The 16,654-nt window shown below is 45.6% G+C and overlaps 1 protein-coding gene across 1 annotated transcript in view; it reads right to left on the bottom strand.

Moving 5' to 3' along the window:
* Positions 1–437: 437 nt before the first annotated feature.
* PLAT (plasminogen activator, tissue type) overlaps positions 438–16,654 on the bottom strand; it is a 31,354-nt gene continuing 15,137 nt past the window's right edge. The window contains exons 2-14 of the mRNA XM_087706097.1: positions 16,432–16,528; positions 15,783–15,831; positions 13,699–13,830; positions 11,719–11,832; positions 10,583–10,757; positions 9,912–10,003; positions 8,220–8,391; positions 7,644–7,729; positions 6,904–7,093; positions 4,991–5,127; positions 4,677–4,817; positions 2,584–2,732; positions 438–1,652 (exon numbers count right to left, since the gene is read on the bottom strand). Of these exons, the coding sequence (XP_087562223.1) occupies positions 1,494–1,652; positions 2,584–2,732; positions 4,677–4,817; positions 4,991–5,127; positions 6,904–7,093; positions 7,644–7,729; positions 8,220–8,391; positions 9,912–10,003; positions 10,583–10,757; positions 11,719–11,832; positions 13,699–13,830; positions 15,783–15,831; positions 16,432–16,497 (1,662 nt within the window). The 5' untranslated portion in view covers positions 16,498–16,528 and the 3' untranslated portion in view covers positions 438–1,493. The remainder of the gene's footprint in view (positions 1,653–2,583; positions 2,733–4,676; positions 4,818–4,990; positions 5,128–6,903; positions 7,094–7,643; positions 7,730–8,219; positions 8,392–9,911; positions 10,004–10,582; positions 10,758–11,718; positions 11,833–13,698; positions 13,831–15,782; positions 15,832–16,431; positions 16,529–16,654) is intronic.

Below are 16,654 nucleotides of genomic sequence, written 5' to 3' on the forward strand. Positions count from 1 at the left end.
AATGTTGGGCTCAATTGTCGTAAGTCGAGGATTACCTGTACATAACTGCAACTCTCAAGGGCTGACTTAGAGAAAGGGAATTCACAGAGTAAATTCCGTTCTAATGCATATTATATATGTAAACTAAAATATTTTATTTTACATAAAAACTGCATCTTGTACAGATAAAATCACATCCATTTGCATTAAAGCTAGCTGCTCTGAGCATAAATGTCTTTTGCAAGCTGTGAGAATATCCTGCACAAATGTGTACCTGATGCATGTACAAATAAGGTCATTTATTTAATAATATCATGAAGCAGCCGTGAGCATTTTACCTGTCCCCCTTCCAATGCCCATGCCATAGTCCAATAAATCATACAAAAACATAGCAGGCAAATGCTGTGTGTGTCAGGTATGGTGTGATGCACGATGAGCAAAACATGGATAACGTCAGGTAATTTAAAATAGTTTAATGTATTAAAACATACTGGAGATGATTCCCAATAGTCGTCTTGATAGCAGAAAACCCTTCCGTCACTCTGCACATCGGGAAATGGGGTTTTGATTTTATACAGAAAATGTGAAAATTTTACAGAGTATAAAAATATAAAAAAGTTTTATGGGGAGAGAGGTGCTCAAAGCAATCACCAATTCTTCCTTTAAATGTATAAAAAAAACGTTAGCAATTAATTTTCTGATTTGGTTTCCTCACAAGGATTTCTTCAGTTTTGTAGAAAACACCTTGAAATGCAAACCTTAATTTATAGAAAGAGGATTTCCCCCCCCCCAAAAAAATCAACTAGGGGATGCAGATTTGAGGATGCCCAAGGCCAGGCCAGGTCCCATCTACTCAGAGTCTTTCAAATCATTAAGTTTCAACAAGACTGGAGGCAGAAGCAACGCTCAGACGTGGTTGTAGCAAATACAAGTAGTCCTCAACTTACAACAATTAGTTTAGTGACCGAAGTTACAACAGCACTGAAAAAAGTGACTTATGACTGTTTTTCACCTGATCATTGCAGTATCCCCATGGTCATGTGATCAAAATTTGGTGGCATGTATTCACAATGGTTGCCATATCCTGGGATCACATGATCCGCTTTTTCAACCTTCTGACAAGCAGAATCAAGGAGGAAGCCAGATTCACTTAACCACCGGGTTACTAACTTAACAACTGCAGAGATTCATTTAACAACCGTGGCCAGAAAGGAGCAAAACTCAACTATCTCGCTTAGCAACAGAAATTCTGGGCTCCGTTGCAGTTCCTAAGACGAGGATTACCTGTAAGCATCCAGTCTTAGGCATGCCTAGAAATGCTTCTTGAAAAAAAGAATACTATTGTTTTAGCCCGGTTCCTAAGCACAGCTGCACAGACCTCAAACTCGTTGTTGCAGGAGAGAGGCACCGCACAAAGTGTGTGTCCTCCCCATGAGTAACACCGGCTTCCCGGCCCAGTTCCTAGAGTGTGATTCCCTGATGCAAGGAGTTCCTGAAAGGAAGCCCTGAAAGACTCAGTTACGCATGTTCTCCTGGATCCATTTCAGGTAGCGACTCACTCGGGTGTAAACCCCTGGCGTGTTTTTCTTGCCACAACCTATTCCCCAGCTGATGATACCGATTAACTTCATGCGTCCATCGTTCAGACAAACCAGGGGGCCTCCGGAATCACCCTGTGGGGGATCAGAGAAGGAATGAGTTAGAGACGGCAGCTCTCCATAACGCCTGGCTTTCTTTTCGGAGTGACCATCCAAGGTTACAATGGCATTTTGAAAAAAGTGACTCGTGAGCGTTTTCCACCCGTTAAAGCATGTGATCAAAATTCAGGTGCTTGGCAACTCGCATGTATTTGTGGGCTCATGGGATCGCCATTTGCAACCTTCTGACGTGTAGAGTCAACAGGGAAGTCAGATTCATAGAGCGACCGTGTTACTAACTTAATAATTGAGGCAATTCACTTAACAACATTGTCAAGAAAGGTGGTAAAATGGGGCAGAATTCACTTAACAACTGTTGCTTAGCAACATAAATTTTGGGCTTAATTGTGGCCATAAGCCGAGGACTTACTTAGACTTGTACATGTCTAAAGCATCATAAACTTTTTCTTGTTCTTCTGAAGTGACTTCCAGAAATGGCCAATTACCCCAGAATATCTGAATCCTTTTTCCAGGAGGAAAAAGAGAAATTCTATACTGGGAATGTTCAGCCTTCAGAATTCCTGGTACTTAGTTGCAGTGGTGGGTTCCGGGAGGTATAGTACGATACAGCAGTACCGGTAGTAGCCGGGAGCAGCAGCCACTGTACTGGTACGGTGGCTTGTTTGGCCCACTCGCCCGCGTTCCATACCTGTTTATAACACGACCGGCCAATTGCGCACATGCGCACAGTGTGCGGCACCTGCGCAACCTCCGCCAAGCAGCTGGGTATTGCAGGGCCAGTGGCATGCGTGTGCAGTGTACGTGCACAACTAGGACGCCCATCTCTGTGCGCAGCGTACCAGTAGCGACAGGACCGGAACCCACCACTGTTGGTGTCTCCCTTCAGAGAGAATGCTGAACCTTCAGACGGATCCTACAAGGTTACTCTTAACATTTTGCAGCTTACCTGGCAGGCGTCATTAAGGTGTCGGGTGTCTCCTGCACACAGCATATTCTCAGTGACGATCTTGTTTGCAAGTCGTGCAGAGGTACATAAGCTGTCTGGATACAGCCTCACATGTCCTTCCTTCAGAAATTCTGAGAAGAAAGGCGAACCTGTTGGGGAAAAGGAACCTTGTGAAGAGAGGGAAAAAGTTCTTCTGAGTCATAAATACTCTGCTTGGGTTCATACGGTTTGCTCAACCTTAATTCTTTGTTAACAAACTGTATAACCATTCACATGATATTGAATGCTCAAAGGCACCATATTATAATGTGTGATAGCATGCTGTGTGAAACCAAGTCAACAAAACATTTCCCAGAAAACGTTGACCCATTTTGGTAACTCTTGGGATCAAGTCTAGAGTGAACGCAAATCTTCTGAATTAATTGAAGCACGGGGCTTCCTTTTATGGCTCACTAGGTTGTAAGATGAGGATTATCTGTAAAAGTCAACCTGATCTATATTCCCCAAATCAAAAGGCTGAATTGCCAAAATCACCGCACAGGGATTTGAGAAGAAGGGGAATTCTAGGAAGGCTTAGGAGGAGGAGGTTATGACTTGAGGATGTGATGTGCTCTAACAAAAAACAGATCCCTTCGGGTGTAAACACATCCAGCCATATTAGCTGATTAGAAGCCAGATAGGAATGTAAGTCACAAGCATGACTGCAGCATCAAATTCAGAAGAAGGGAGTTGTTTGTTTAGGGAGGGCAGAATATGACCGATGTCTGTTTTCACCATAAATTGGTCTGGTCCATTTTCAGTAAAGATGAGGGCATGACCCTCAAGGCTGGTCTCAGAAATTTCTGCACAAGATCTTCTTCTCCCCAAAGCCCAGTATTGCTGGAAACAAACCACACTTATAAAATAAAATTGTGATTTTTTTTTTATTTATTTTGAGAAAGGCGGAGCTAAATGAATCAAAAGTTGGAATTAAGATTGCCGGGAGAAATATCAACAACGTCAGATATGCAGATGATGTCACTCTAATGGCAAAAAGTGAAGAGGAACTAAAGAGCCTCTTGATGCGGGTGAAGGAGGAGAGTGCAAAAGTTGGCTTCAAACTCAACATTAAGAAAACTAAGATCATGGCATCCAGCCCTCTCAATTCCTGCCAAATAGATAGGGAAGAAATGGAGGGAGTGACAGATTTTATTTTCCTGGGCTCCAAGATAACTGCAGATGGGGACTGCAGTCAAGAAATTAAAAGACGCTTGCCCCTGGGAATGAAAGCTATGGAAAATCTAGACAGCATCCTAAAAAACAGAGACATCCCCCTGCCAACAAAAGTGCCTCTAGTCAGGGCTCTGGTTTTCCCAGTTGCAATGGATGGCTGTGAAGGTTGGACCATAAGGAAGGCTGAGCACCAAAGAATGGAGACCTTTGAACTCTGGTACTGGAGAAGACTCCTGCGAGTCCCTTGGACTGCAAGGCAATTCAACTAGTCAGTCCTAGAGGAGATCCACCCTGGCTGCTCTTTAGAAGGCCGGATCCCAAAGAGGAAACTCAAATACTTTGGCCATCTGATGAGAAGGAAGGACTCACTGGAGAAGAGCCTCATGCTGGGAACGATGGAGGGCAAAAGAAGAAGGAGACGACAGAGAAGGAGGTGGCTGGATGGAGTCACCGAAGCAGCCAGCGTGAGCATAAATGGACTCCAGAGGGTGATAGAGGACAGGAAGGCCTGGAGGAACGTTGAGGACCATGGGATCACGATAGGTCGGACATGACTTCACAACTAACAACAACAAAACAGGGGTGCCTAATCTGGGAAACCTTTAAGACTTGTGGACTTTAACTCCAGAATTCCCCAGCAGCACAGATCTTCAGATCTTAACGTTGCCAAGGTTGGACTCCCTTACCCTAAAAGATAAACATAAAATATTCTGCAGCTCCCATCTGGAGTATTTAGGGAAGAATGAACATCGGCTGCATTTCTTTCCAACAAGGGTTCATTCTGCCCTAGAAATCCTGTCCAGCACTCTGCCTGTCCAAAACCATCAACAGCCAGATTGTCCTCCAACTCTAAATGGCTGGTGAAAGTGACCCTCACGTACTGCTTTCGTGCTTGCCGTATCCGGACACCTCACATTCCGTCCAGTCAGGCAGCTTGAGTCCAGCTTTTGGGAGACAAACGGGACGGACACTGTCAGTTTCTGCGGCACAGTTTCCGAAACGGTGTTTCAACTTCAACAGGGCTGTCAAAACAGAGAGCAAAAGAAGAAGGAAAAAAGGCCCATGAGAGCCAGAATTCGGAATAACAGAGTTGGAAGGGACCTTAGAGGTCTTCTGGTCCAATCCTCTGCTTGAGCAAGAGATCAGTCAGAAGTTGTGCCTCCAGGCTGGGAGGGAGGCAGGAAAAAAAGCTTACCAATGTCATTGTCAAAAGTGGTGGCGTTGTACTTCTCATGCATAATGTACCTCTCCACTTGGAAGATCTGCTCTGTGATGGATGGTTTCACACGGGCCCTCCGGCCCAGGACAACTTTGAGGCTTTGGAGGACAGTGCTGTATAGAAAACCACAGGTGAGGGCCAGCTTCCAGGGGCAACCTTCCTTCTCTCCAAATGCAACTCTCTCATTTCTCCTCCCAACAGGAATCATGAGCAGAGGGTTCAGCTCCTTGGAGAAGGCCCTGTGCTCAGTCCTGGTTCTCCCGCAAGCATCTGAGAAGTCTGGGTCTACTCAAAATGGTTGTGAGAAAGGGGAAGGTCTGCCCCAAACTGTCCATTCTCCAGAAAGTCCCCCTGGGGGGACCTTTGTGAGCCCAAAAGGATTGCTGCAAAGGGAGGATGTTGAAGCTGGTTCTTTGCTTAACAGAAGACACCAACATCTATGGACACCCTGTTGCCTTAGTTCAAATCTTAGTCTGGTCTGAGATGCACCTGATGGCTCCCCACCCACCTACATCCTCCCACGTCCTATTGGGAATATGGGAAAGAGTCAAGACAGGATCCAACAGTGTTGTGAATCACTAAAGGATCATTAGTGTTCCGTGTCCTGGAATGAATGGATTGTGTAAATCCAGTGGTTAGGTGTATCCAAACAACAAGCCAAAGGAATGTGGATTTGCTTCTATGTGACATAATATACAGGATAGCCTAACCATAATGGGTTGAATGGGTTAGCACTGTGATGGCGAATCTATGGCACGAGTGCCAGAAGTGGCACACAGAGCCATTTCTCCAGGCACGCAAGCTGTTGTCCGTTACTCTTCCGGTTTCCAGCACACCGGCTAGCTGGTCTTAGCACACGCATGCATGCCTGAAAACAGAAGACCAGGTGCCTAGGGTGCATGCACATGCTGGAAACCGGCACATCATTGTCCCGATGCGCACATGTGCACTGGGCATCTGCTTTTCTGGTTTCCAGCACACAGCCCCCCCCTCCCACCCATTTTGGCAGTCAGTGCCAAAAAGGTTCACCAACACTGGGATAGCATGTAGTGCACATCCAGCCAACTTTTTTTTTCTTTACTCAACAAACTACAGTTAAGCCAACTAAGATTGTTAGATCTTGGCTGCAAAACTCCCAACAACAAAAAAAGAAAACTCTAAATGTGTTAACATCCAGTGTTTACTCAGGTTTTTACAGTTCATGTTGAGCTGTTGAGTGTTTCCATGATTTGTAAACCCAGCCCATTGGGGTTGCAACAAACAATGGCTTAATGTAAACCATGGTTTGCTGTAATAAGTCAACTTAGGCAATATCAGTGCAGAATATTTGGGTGTGAAGAAGCAACAATGTCTCTGCAGATGGCCCAGGAAAACTTTTTTTATGTTCTAAGGAAGTTACGCCCTCCAGTCCAAGGCACCTACACAGCCCTAGCACCTCCTCCTCTGTTCTGTGTATTTTCCAGGGTTTGGAAGACACTTGCAATATTTTGACCATGCAAATGCAAAAACTGGGGATGAGGGCCGTGCTTGCAAATTCTTGGGGAGCTTTAAATCATGGACAGAAGGAAAGAGGGGAAATGCGACTTGGAAGTTTCTTTGGAACCCTAGATCATTTGGAAGTGCTGGATTTCCACAGCTTTCTGTGACATAACCTCCCTCTTGTGAATATTTTGCAAGGAGAAGAAACTTCTACTTTCTGGCATGCAAGAGAAGATCCATGCATATCAGTTCCATGGAGTCACCAGGGAATTAGCAAGAATCCCTGCCAAACAGCTGTGAACACTGAGCAAGGCAGAGGATGTTGGTTAGATGGGTTTGGTCTCCTCTGCTATCCAGGAACTTGCTGACTAGCCACAGTCTAGAGAGTGAGTCACAGGTTCATCTCTTACCTCTTTGAAAAGCAGTGAGCAGCTGAGAGGATCCAGCAAGAATTGATGAGGATCCCACCACACTGAAAACCTTCTCTACCTCGGTTCTTCATAAAAATGGCCGCCTGCCACGGGTGGGACTCAATATACGAATATGCACCTCCTTTGATCGGGATCTCAGCTACCCTATGCTTCCTCAGCCCACAAGTGGCTGCACAAGGGAAGGAAGAAGCCAAGGAATGAGATTTAGATGCGACCAAGCAGTGAAAATCAACATCTGTTTACAATCACTCTAGAAGCCTGGCACTTGGACAAATTAGCCATCCATAGACACACAGACATAAACAATATCTACTTTCAGTATATAAGCGACAATCAACAAGTCAAAAAGAGAATAAAAAGAGCAAAACATCTTCCCACCAGCAATCGGCATCGAGCTGAGCATAAATTAACTCCCAGCTTAACACCAGACCCACAATCAAAAAATGAATTCAACACTGATCAAGGAACTGGCAAACGTGTTGCCAGTAAACAGCCCAACCAAGGAAGCTCCAAGACCCCCTGCACCAAGACTGAGAGGGCAGGCGACTGGAATACCAACCGAGAGTAAACCCCTGACTAGCACTGATGATGTTACCTAGTTTGGGTAATGAAACGATGCAAGGAAACAATTAGTTCTCCATTCCCAGCATAAGGCTTTGGTCAGAATCCTTGTGAAGAAGAGTCTCGGATAAATCAGAGAAAGAGAATCACCCACTTACAGCAGGCTGGCACGTCACAGTGTTCCCATCTTGTCACTCTGTTCTTGAATATATAGCACCACGGCCGAGTGTCATTGTCAGGATTCCTGTAACACACAAGACAGCAGGGAGGACTGTAAGATCTCCTAATGTAGGCAGTCCTCGACTTATGATCACAATTAAGCCCCAAATTTCCTTTGGTAAGCAAGACAGTTTTTAAGTGAGTTTTGTTCCATTTTACAACCACTTCACAGTTGTTAAGTAAATCCCCACAGGTGTTAAATTAGTATCACGCTTGTTAAGTGAATCTGGCTTCCCCATTGACTTTGCTTGTCAGAGGTTTGCAAAAGGGGATTGCATGACCCCGGGACACTGCAACCGTCATAAGTACATGCCAGTTGCCAAGCATCCAAATGAAATATCTCCAAATCTCAATACTCAGGAGAGGACAGAACCTCCACCCTTGCCCCAATCTCACCCACTGTGATCCAATGGGTGCCATCTTCCAAAGAACATTCAACAGAGATTCTGTCATCCAAAGCCCACTTGGTTGAGTTGGGCAGCTATAGAGGCTGAATAAAGACATTTCTGGTTCACCTGCAGTAGTTGTGGCTGCTGAGGCCTAGATGATGGGCATCGGAATGGAAGGCGTTGTAAACTTTCTTGTCAAGGATGTGGGAGTCCCATCTCAGACACGTCACCCCAGATGCTGTTTGGTGATGGCTGCCCCGATAGTCGGTGCCTCTTCCCAAAACACAGGAATCTTTTTCTGTGACAAAGGACAGGAAAAGGGATAGGTTGGATAGAGAAAATCCCATTTTTTCATTCTTTAGTTTGGAAGTTTAGTTTGATGTTGGGGAGTATTGCCCCAGGCTGAATATAGGGGAAGATCCTGTCAGATGCAAGCCACCAGATCCGCACAAACTACTTTAATGTATTCTGCCAATAATACAGGAATCGCCCTAGATTGGTAGCCTTCTCTCGGGAATAGTTAGATAAGGTTCTAAGGAGCTTAAAGTAAAAGTAAAGGTTCCCCTTGCACATATGTGTTCTAGTCGTTCCTGACTCTAGGGGGCGGTGCTCATCTCCGTTTCAAAGCCAAAGATCAAGCACTGTCCAAAGACGTCTCCCTGGTCATGTGGCCGGCATTACTCAATACCAAAGATGCACAGAACGCTGTTACCTTCCCACCAAAGGTAGTTCCTATTTTTCTACTTGCATTTTTATGTGCTTTCGAACTGTTAGGTTGGCAGAAGCTGGGACAAGTAACAGGAGCTCACTCCGTTACGTGGCACTAGGGATTCAAACTGCCAAACTGCCAACCTTTCTGATCGACAAGCTCAACGTCTTAGCCACTGAGCCACCGTGTCCCTTCTCTATGAAGCTTAGGGGGTTTCAATTTTGGATCCTTTACAATTCCAGGCTAGTTCCCTGTTTGAGCCCTCCACCCTGCCTGGTTGGGTACTTCCCAACAGGTCTCCGACTGAAGTAGCCGCCAATATTCAAATAATCAGAGACATCCCAACTCAGAAACGATTGGGGATGGGAAATAAGCTAAAAGAGCCATGGAAGTCCTAAAATAGGCCCATCTGAAAATGGAAAAGGTCCCCAACCTGCCCCACCAACCTATGTGACATGAGTCATATTCAGGGATGGGCTGCTGGAGGTTCGCAGGAGTTTGGGAGAACCTCTAGCTAGGATTCTGTGCAGTTTGGAGAGCCCCCAAATCCCACCCCTGGTGTGCCCCGCCTCTCCCCTCCCCGCCCCTCCCAGGAGTCTCCATGCGGCCCATTTTGGATGCAAGTAAGTGCAGGGCACGCACGGAGGCTCGGGGAGGGCAAAAAATGGGCCTACTGGAAGTTCGGGAAGGCCAGAAATGGGCCCATCCAAAGGGCCTCTGGAGCCTGGGGAGGCCATTTTCACCCTCCTGGAGGCTCAAGGAAAACCTCCAGATCCCAGGGAGGGCAAACACACACACACACCCGCTGCCATGGTGCAGGATGCCGACTAGGCCATGCCCACCATTGCTATGCCCACCCAGCAACCAGGCAGAGAACCCCTTGCTAAAGTTTTTGAAGCCCCTGGCCATATTATACCTCTTTATATTATATATAAATAAACCATGAAGTGGAACCTCTTCCAAATCTGGGTTTGCAGTTCCAGAAGAGAAGTAGGGGAAAACAATTGTTTGCTTTGAAATGAAAAGCTCGGTGTAACAAATCCCATTTTTAGCCCTGCTCAGGAACTGCATCCATTTTCAGTAAACAACCATAAAGGCTTTGAGCTTACCGTTGGCGCAGGACTTAATGCTGCAAAATTCCCAGGCGTACACATTGTTTTTAAGAACATGGCACCAGGGTTTTGATTTTTTATCTGGATTTCTAAAGAAAACAGTGATAGAACATTCAGGATTGTGAGTCTATTGGAGGGAGGGGGGGAGGGAGGATCGTAGAATTAATAATGCATAATAAAGCAATTCATAGGTGGATTTAAGGACTATGCCTAACAAAATATAACATCCCAGTATTGTATCATTTCCAATGTCTTCCAAAGTCTCTCTTTCCTTAATTTAGATACTTTTACTGATCTCTAAACCTGCTCATAAATCAGAGAAAGGTTTATATTAGCATTTTTCTGACCAATGTATTTAATGCCAAGAATACATTTTTGTCTGCAGTAGTTTACACTGAATACTTTTTAATAAAACTTGTTCATCAGAAAAGATGCTATCAAACATTTTTAGCTCTTGTAAACCAGTGTTCCCAAACCTTGGCAACTTCTATGCACTTCAACTCCCAGAACCTCCCAATCAGCCATGGAACTGAAGGAGCTGCAGACTGGCCTGAAGTCCTCACAGCTACATGTTCCCAAGACTGAGAAATACAGCTGTAAAACAACTCAGCACTCCTCCAAAATGTGCATGATACAGACAACACAAGTTGCCTGATTCAACCTCTTACCGGCAATAATTGTGATCACCAAGCCCCAAGTGCAAGGCGTTTGGACGATGCACGTGGAAGCGGTTAAAGTCGAAAGCTTTGGTCTTCCAGTTCAGACATTCTGCACCACTCTCCGTTGTGCTCCATGTCCCCCTGTATGTGTCCCCTGTATCCTGGTAACACACAGCTCTGGTATCTGAAGAAGAGCAGAAGAAACATCCCTCTGAGTCTCTTCTGAACTGCCTTTGGAGAAGGCTCCATGCACCTTCTGGAGGCAGTGCAGGAAATTCAAATTGTAGACCAGGAGTCTCCAAACTTGGCCGTTTTAAGACTTGTGGACTTCAGCTCCCAACATTCCTCAACCAGCAGAGCTGTAGAGCAGTATTTCTCAACCGTGGCAACTTTGAGATGGGTGAACGTCGTCCACTCTCAGCCATGCTTGCTGGGGAACTCTGGGAGTTGAAGTCCACCTGTTTTAAGATGGCTGAAGTTGAGAAGCACAATTGTAGAACTTGCATGAAACCGACCCCACCCTACAGTTTCCTTGATTCTCAAAGCAAGCGTCTCTTAAAGAGAAGCAACAAATTTACAGTTGGAGTCTGGAGGTATATCCTCCTTCAAAAGAAGAAAAGAGGATCCTCCTTCAAAAGAAGAAGGCTAGCAGCAACAACTAGTATAATATTGTGGCTGAGGACAGACCAGATCTAACATTAGGTTTCCATAAGCTCCTCTGGCCTGATCCCTTTTTATTGCAAAAATTAGGTACGATCTGGAGCAAGTGGCTGCTGTTGTATGTATTTACTCTGAGTGCTGCATTTACAAAAGTGGAACCTGCAAAACTAGAGAGGGGGGACGCAGCATGGCTGAAAATCCACCACTGGCTTCCTAGATGGCACACTGTAGATCAGTGTTTCTCAACCTTGGTGACTTTCAGTCCTGTGGACTTCAACTCCCAGAATTCCCCCAGCCAGCTATGTTGAAGTCCAAAGGACTGAAAGTTGCCAAGGTTGGGAAACACTGCTGTAGATGATTGGGCTGAGGGAGTGGGTCAAACCCGTCATCAGTCTCGAGTCTAATCACTGTCTTGCAAACATACATCTTCAATTGTCTGGGTTTCCTGATCCAGGTATCAGTTCATCCTCCTGTAATATACTCACCAATTTCACAGAACTTCCCGGAGAAGCCCGGTGGGCAGAGGCAAATGAAAAGGTTGGGGGAATACAAGGCTTTCTGGCAGATGGCCCCGTGGAGGCAAAGTGGCTCCGTGCAGGCTGTGGGACAGAAAATAAGAGCCCCTTAATTTATCCCTTCCGTGATCTCCCTACCTTCCCTTCCTTGTGGGAGGAGGAGGAAGAGGAGAGCCATGACGCAAGGACAAAATAGCTAATTTTATATGCAGAGAAGCTTTCCTGTCATTCCCACTAGAAAGCATTGCAACAAACAGCTGCTGGGAATGGCTTTCTCCCAGCTCACCCCACTTCCCCTTCCAGCTAAACTGCACTGGGTGGGAGTACTTGTGCATTCATTTTCTTCCGGTCAACATACAGGATCTTTCTCATCACCAAAATGCATCATCATGCATTTCTTTCTATAGTCTCCAGGGTTCAAGTCTGTCAAGATAAGACCGAGTGGCTGCTGTGCTTCCCTCCCACTAATTGGCCAAGTGTTCCATCTCTCAGGCTGGGGGGGTCAAATACTATGCCTCTCAGACAGGGTCCGCAACTTGGGAGTCCTCCTGGACCCACAGCTGACTTTTGAACACCATTTGTCAGCTGTGACCAGGGGGGCATTTGCTCAGGTTCGCCTGGTGCACCAGTTGCGTCCCTACCTGAACCGGGAGGCTCTCACAACAGTCACTCGTGCCCTTGTGACCTCTAGGCTGGAATACTGCAATGTGCTCTACATGGGGCTGCCCTTGAAGAGTATTCGGCGACTTCAGCTAGTCCAGAATGCGGCCGCACGAGCGATTGTGGGTGCACCTCGTTTCACCCACATAACACCTATCCTCCGCAAGCTGCACTGGCTACCTGTTGGTCTCCAGATACGCTTCAAGGTGCTAGTTGTCACCTATAAAGCCCTTCATGGTATTGGATCTGGGTACTTGAGAGACCGCCTACTGCCAATTACCTCCACTCGACCAATTAGATCCCACAGGTTAGGCCTCCTCCGAGTTCCATCAGCCAGTCAATGTCGACTGGCAACTACGTGGAGGAGAGCCTTCTCTGTGGCAGCTCCGACCCTATGGAACGAACTCCCCGTGGAGATTCGTACCCTCACCACCCTCCAGACCTTCCGCATAGCACTTAAAACCTGGCTGTCCCGACAGGCCTGGGGCTAAAGACCTTCACCGTACCCGAATTGTATGAATGTTGTGCTTTTAATGATGTATTGTCCTATATGTAACTCGGTTTGTCTCCCCCTCCCCTTGAATTGTGAGCCGCCCTGACTCCCCTTGCGGAAAAGGGCGGCATACAAATATTAATAAATACAAAATACAAATACAAAATCCTTCTGCAACTTGAGTTTTTCTTATGTTACCAATTTAGCAAGCTGGCTCCTACATAGAATAGAATATTGCTGGAAGGGACCATGGAGGTCTTCTAGCCCAGCCCCTGCTCAAGCAGGAGAACCCATACAATCCCAGGCAAATGACTGTCTAGTCTCTTCTTAAAAACCTCCAGTGATGGAATGCCCACAAGTTCTGGTGGCAAGCTGTTCCACTGGTAAATTGTCCTCACTGTTAGGAAGTTTCTCCTTAATTCCAAGTTGCTTCTCTCTTTAGTTAATTTCCATCCATTGCTTCTTGGCTTGCTCTCTGGTGCTTTGGAGAATAATTTGACCCCCTCTTATTTGTGGCAGCCCATCCTTAAGCGGTGGGTCCCTTAGGATGCCATTAGGACATCACAAGAACCCTTTCAGAGACTGTGGACCACACCCTCCCTCTCCGCCCAGCAGAGTTGCTGCTGTGACGACTATAGGGACGTGAAGCTTTATGGGCTGCTGGTTTGAGCTCCAAGCTTAGCAATTTGGTGGCATACATGACACTTTATGTATGCACCATGTAGAAAATAAAGATGGCTTAGAAACCTAATCAATAAATGCCATGGCTGGATTTAGAGGCTCCACCTGGAACTCACCTATGACAGATACTGCATGGCAGAAGATGCGACTGTTCTCACACCGACAGTATTCCTTTCTCCCTTGGACTTGGCGGAGCCAACTTTCCTTCTGATTGTAGGTCTGTTTGGTGGATGGGTCTCTGCATTTGCCTGTAATTGAAAAGACAGGAAGTCCTTCCCAGTTTCGATGGCAGGACGCCTTTCCCTTCACCATTGTGTGCCCAGTATAGAACAATCTACAGCTTTTAGCAACTTTTCTTCTCCAAACCTCATTCCCCGCCCCCCCAAAAAGGAGTTTTCTTCTTCCAAAGATTTGGCAAGCCCCTCAAAACCTCATCTGATAAGTGTCTTTGAACTTAAACACAAACTGTTTTTATAAAGCTGGTTGACATGAGTGAGCAATTGTCTACTGCTATTGCTGAATTGTATGCTTTTCCTGTTTTTATCCCGCTGGGGTTGATGTGGTTTTGTTATTGGCATGGTTTATTATACTATATTATTTATTTTCACGGTATTTCATATGCCAGCCTGGCATTCTATGAGGAAAGGCTTCTTTTAGCATAATAGACTTCTTTTAGCATAAAAGAAAGGATGAAGGGTGTGCTAGATCTGAAAGAAACACAGTTATCAGATTAGTCGGTAGACTAACAAGCTTGGCTAATCCCCATCCCTCTTTTTTTTAAAAGTGAGAATCTCCTGGCTCTCTTGAGATGCCCTAAGAATCTTCCTAAGAATCTAATAGGACCACAGAAGCTGCAGGGAGGGAACTGGATGGCTACTGTTGTTTTGGAAGATCCACACAGGCAGTTGCTTGCTGTTCACAGGATCTGCAGAGACAGATAGTCCTTGACTTACGACTACAATTCAGCCCCCAATTTTTTCATTGCGAAGTGAGCCGTGTTGTTTTGCCCCATTTTATGACCTTTCTTGCCATGGTTGCTAAGCGAATCACTGCAGTTGTTAAATTAGCAATACGATTGTTAAGTGGATCTGGATTCTCTGTTGACTTTGCCTTCAGAAGGTTGCAAAGACACTGCAATGGTCATCAATATGAGTCAGTTGCTAAGCATCTGAATTTTGATCACATGATCATGGGGAGGCTATAATGGTTGTAAGTGTGGAAAAACGGTCATAAGTCACTTTTTCAGTGGTCTTGTAACTTTGAACAGTCACTAAATGAGCTGTTGTATGTCAATGACTACCTGCATTTGGAAAGGCGCTGAATTCCCATCCCCCACCACCCCAATATTTATTTGTTGGGCATTCCATCCTTTGGGGGGGGGCACTATCAGTCATCTTCTTTGGAGGTCTTCTCGTCCAACCCCTTCTTCAAGGAAGGAGCCTTATACCATCCCAGTCATATGGCTGTCCAGTTCTCTTCTTGCAAACAACCATCATTCCAGGTGGCAAACTGTTCCATTGATTCATTGCTCTCCCTGTCAGGAAATTTCTCCTTAGTTCCAGGTTGGGCCTCTTTAATGAGCTTGTCTGAAATAGTTTGAGGGCTCCTGCCTTGGGTATAGGGTTGAACTACAAGATTTTTGGTCACCATACTACAAGAAAGACGTTGAGACTTTGGAAAAAGTGCGGAGAAGAGCAACTAAGATGATCAAAGGCCTGGAGACTAAACCATATGAAGAACAGTTGCAGGATTTAGAGTTGGCTAGTCTAAAAAAAAGAATTAGGGGTGACCTGATAGCAGTCTTCCAGTATTTGAGGGGCTGCCCCAAAGAAGAGGGAGTCAAATTATTCTCCAAAGCACCAGAGGGCAGGACAAGAAAGAATGCTTGGAAACTAATCAGAGAGAAGCAATCTGGAATTAAGGAGAACTTCCTTAGTAGTGAGGACAATTAACCAGTAGAATAACTTGCCTCCAGAAATCACTGGCACTCCATCCCTAAATGTTTTTAAGAAGAGAGTAGATAGTTACATCTGAAATGGTATAGGTTCTCCTGCTTGAGTAGAGGGCTGGACTAGTAGGCCCCCAAGGTTCCTTCCAGATTCTCTGCTCTTCTCTGCTCTTCTCTGCTATCTATTCTATTCTATTCTATTCTATTCTATTCTATTCTATTCTTCCCTAGTCTCCTCCAATGGGCACTTACCTCTTAGTTGATTTTCTCGGCTACTTTGGAAAATGCGTACCATATGTACCTAGAAAGAGAAAAGAAGCAATCAAAATAATCAAGAACAGAAAGTTGATTAGATTCCAAGGGTTAGAAAAGTGGGGATCTTGGAGGTCTTCTAGTCCAACCCACTGCCCAAGCAGGAAACTGTATACCATTCCCATCATTACTGGAAAAGCTTGCCTCTGGAAGTTGTGAGTGCTCCATCACTGGAGGGTTTTAAGAAGAGACTGGACAACCATCTGTCTGAGAAGTTAAGCCTTCTTCCAACTCTATTATTCAGTTCTGCTGTTCTGTTAACAGCCTTCCTCTTTAGAAAGCTGTTTGTGATTGGACTTCAATCCAGCTGAGGGATTTGCAGAACTGGATCATTCTCTCATCACTCTTCCTTTTGTATCTTTCAAAGCTCTAAGCCCGCCTGCAGAAACCCTCTCCCTTCTAAGCTTTGTGAAGCTGGCCATGAGCCTTTTTGTTCCAAGGCCCAAATAAATATCCTTTTGATCTATGGCACCACTCAAGCCAAGCTTACAAAACAAACCCCATCTGTTATCTGACAAGTCCCTAGAACCATACCCGGCCGCCGAACGAAGCCGGAGAAAAACCCACTGATGGGCATGCTGCCTCTTACCTGGCACTGAAGCACACCGATGGCTCCTGCCAGGAGAAGGAAGAGAAGACTCTGTCTCAGGGTCATTTTATTTCCCTTTCAGCAAGCAAGAAAACCCCTAAAAGGCAACCAGGCAGAGTTGTTAGCGTAAGGAGGCAATGCGTCTGGCACAGATTTAATACAAGAGCCTTGGAGCTTCGTTTGCAAAGGGGGGGGTAGGGGGAAGCAAACACACATAAGGTTC

Source organism: Thamnophis sirtalis, unplaced genomic scaffold (genome assembly GCF_051295495.1).
Source record: "Thamnophis sirtalis isolate CommonGarterSnake01/CBP01778 unplaced genomic scaffold, rThaSir2_p1.2 scaffold_2, whole genome shotgun sequence".
NCBI classification, from domain to species: domain Eukaryota; kingdom Metazoa; phylum Chordata; class Lepidosauria; order Squamata; family Natricidae; genus Thamnophis; species Thamnophis sirtalis.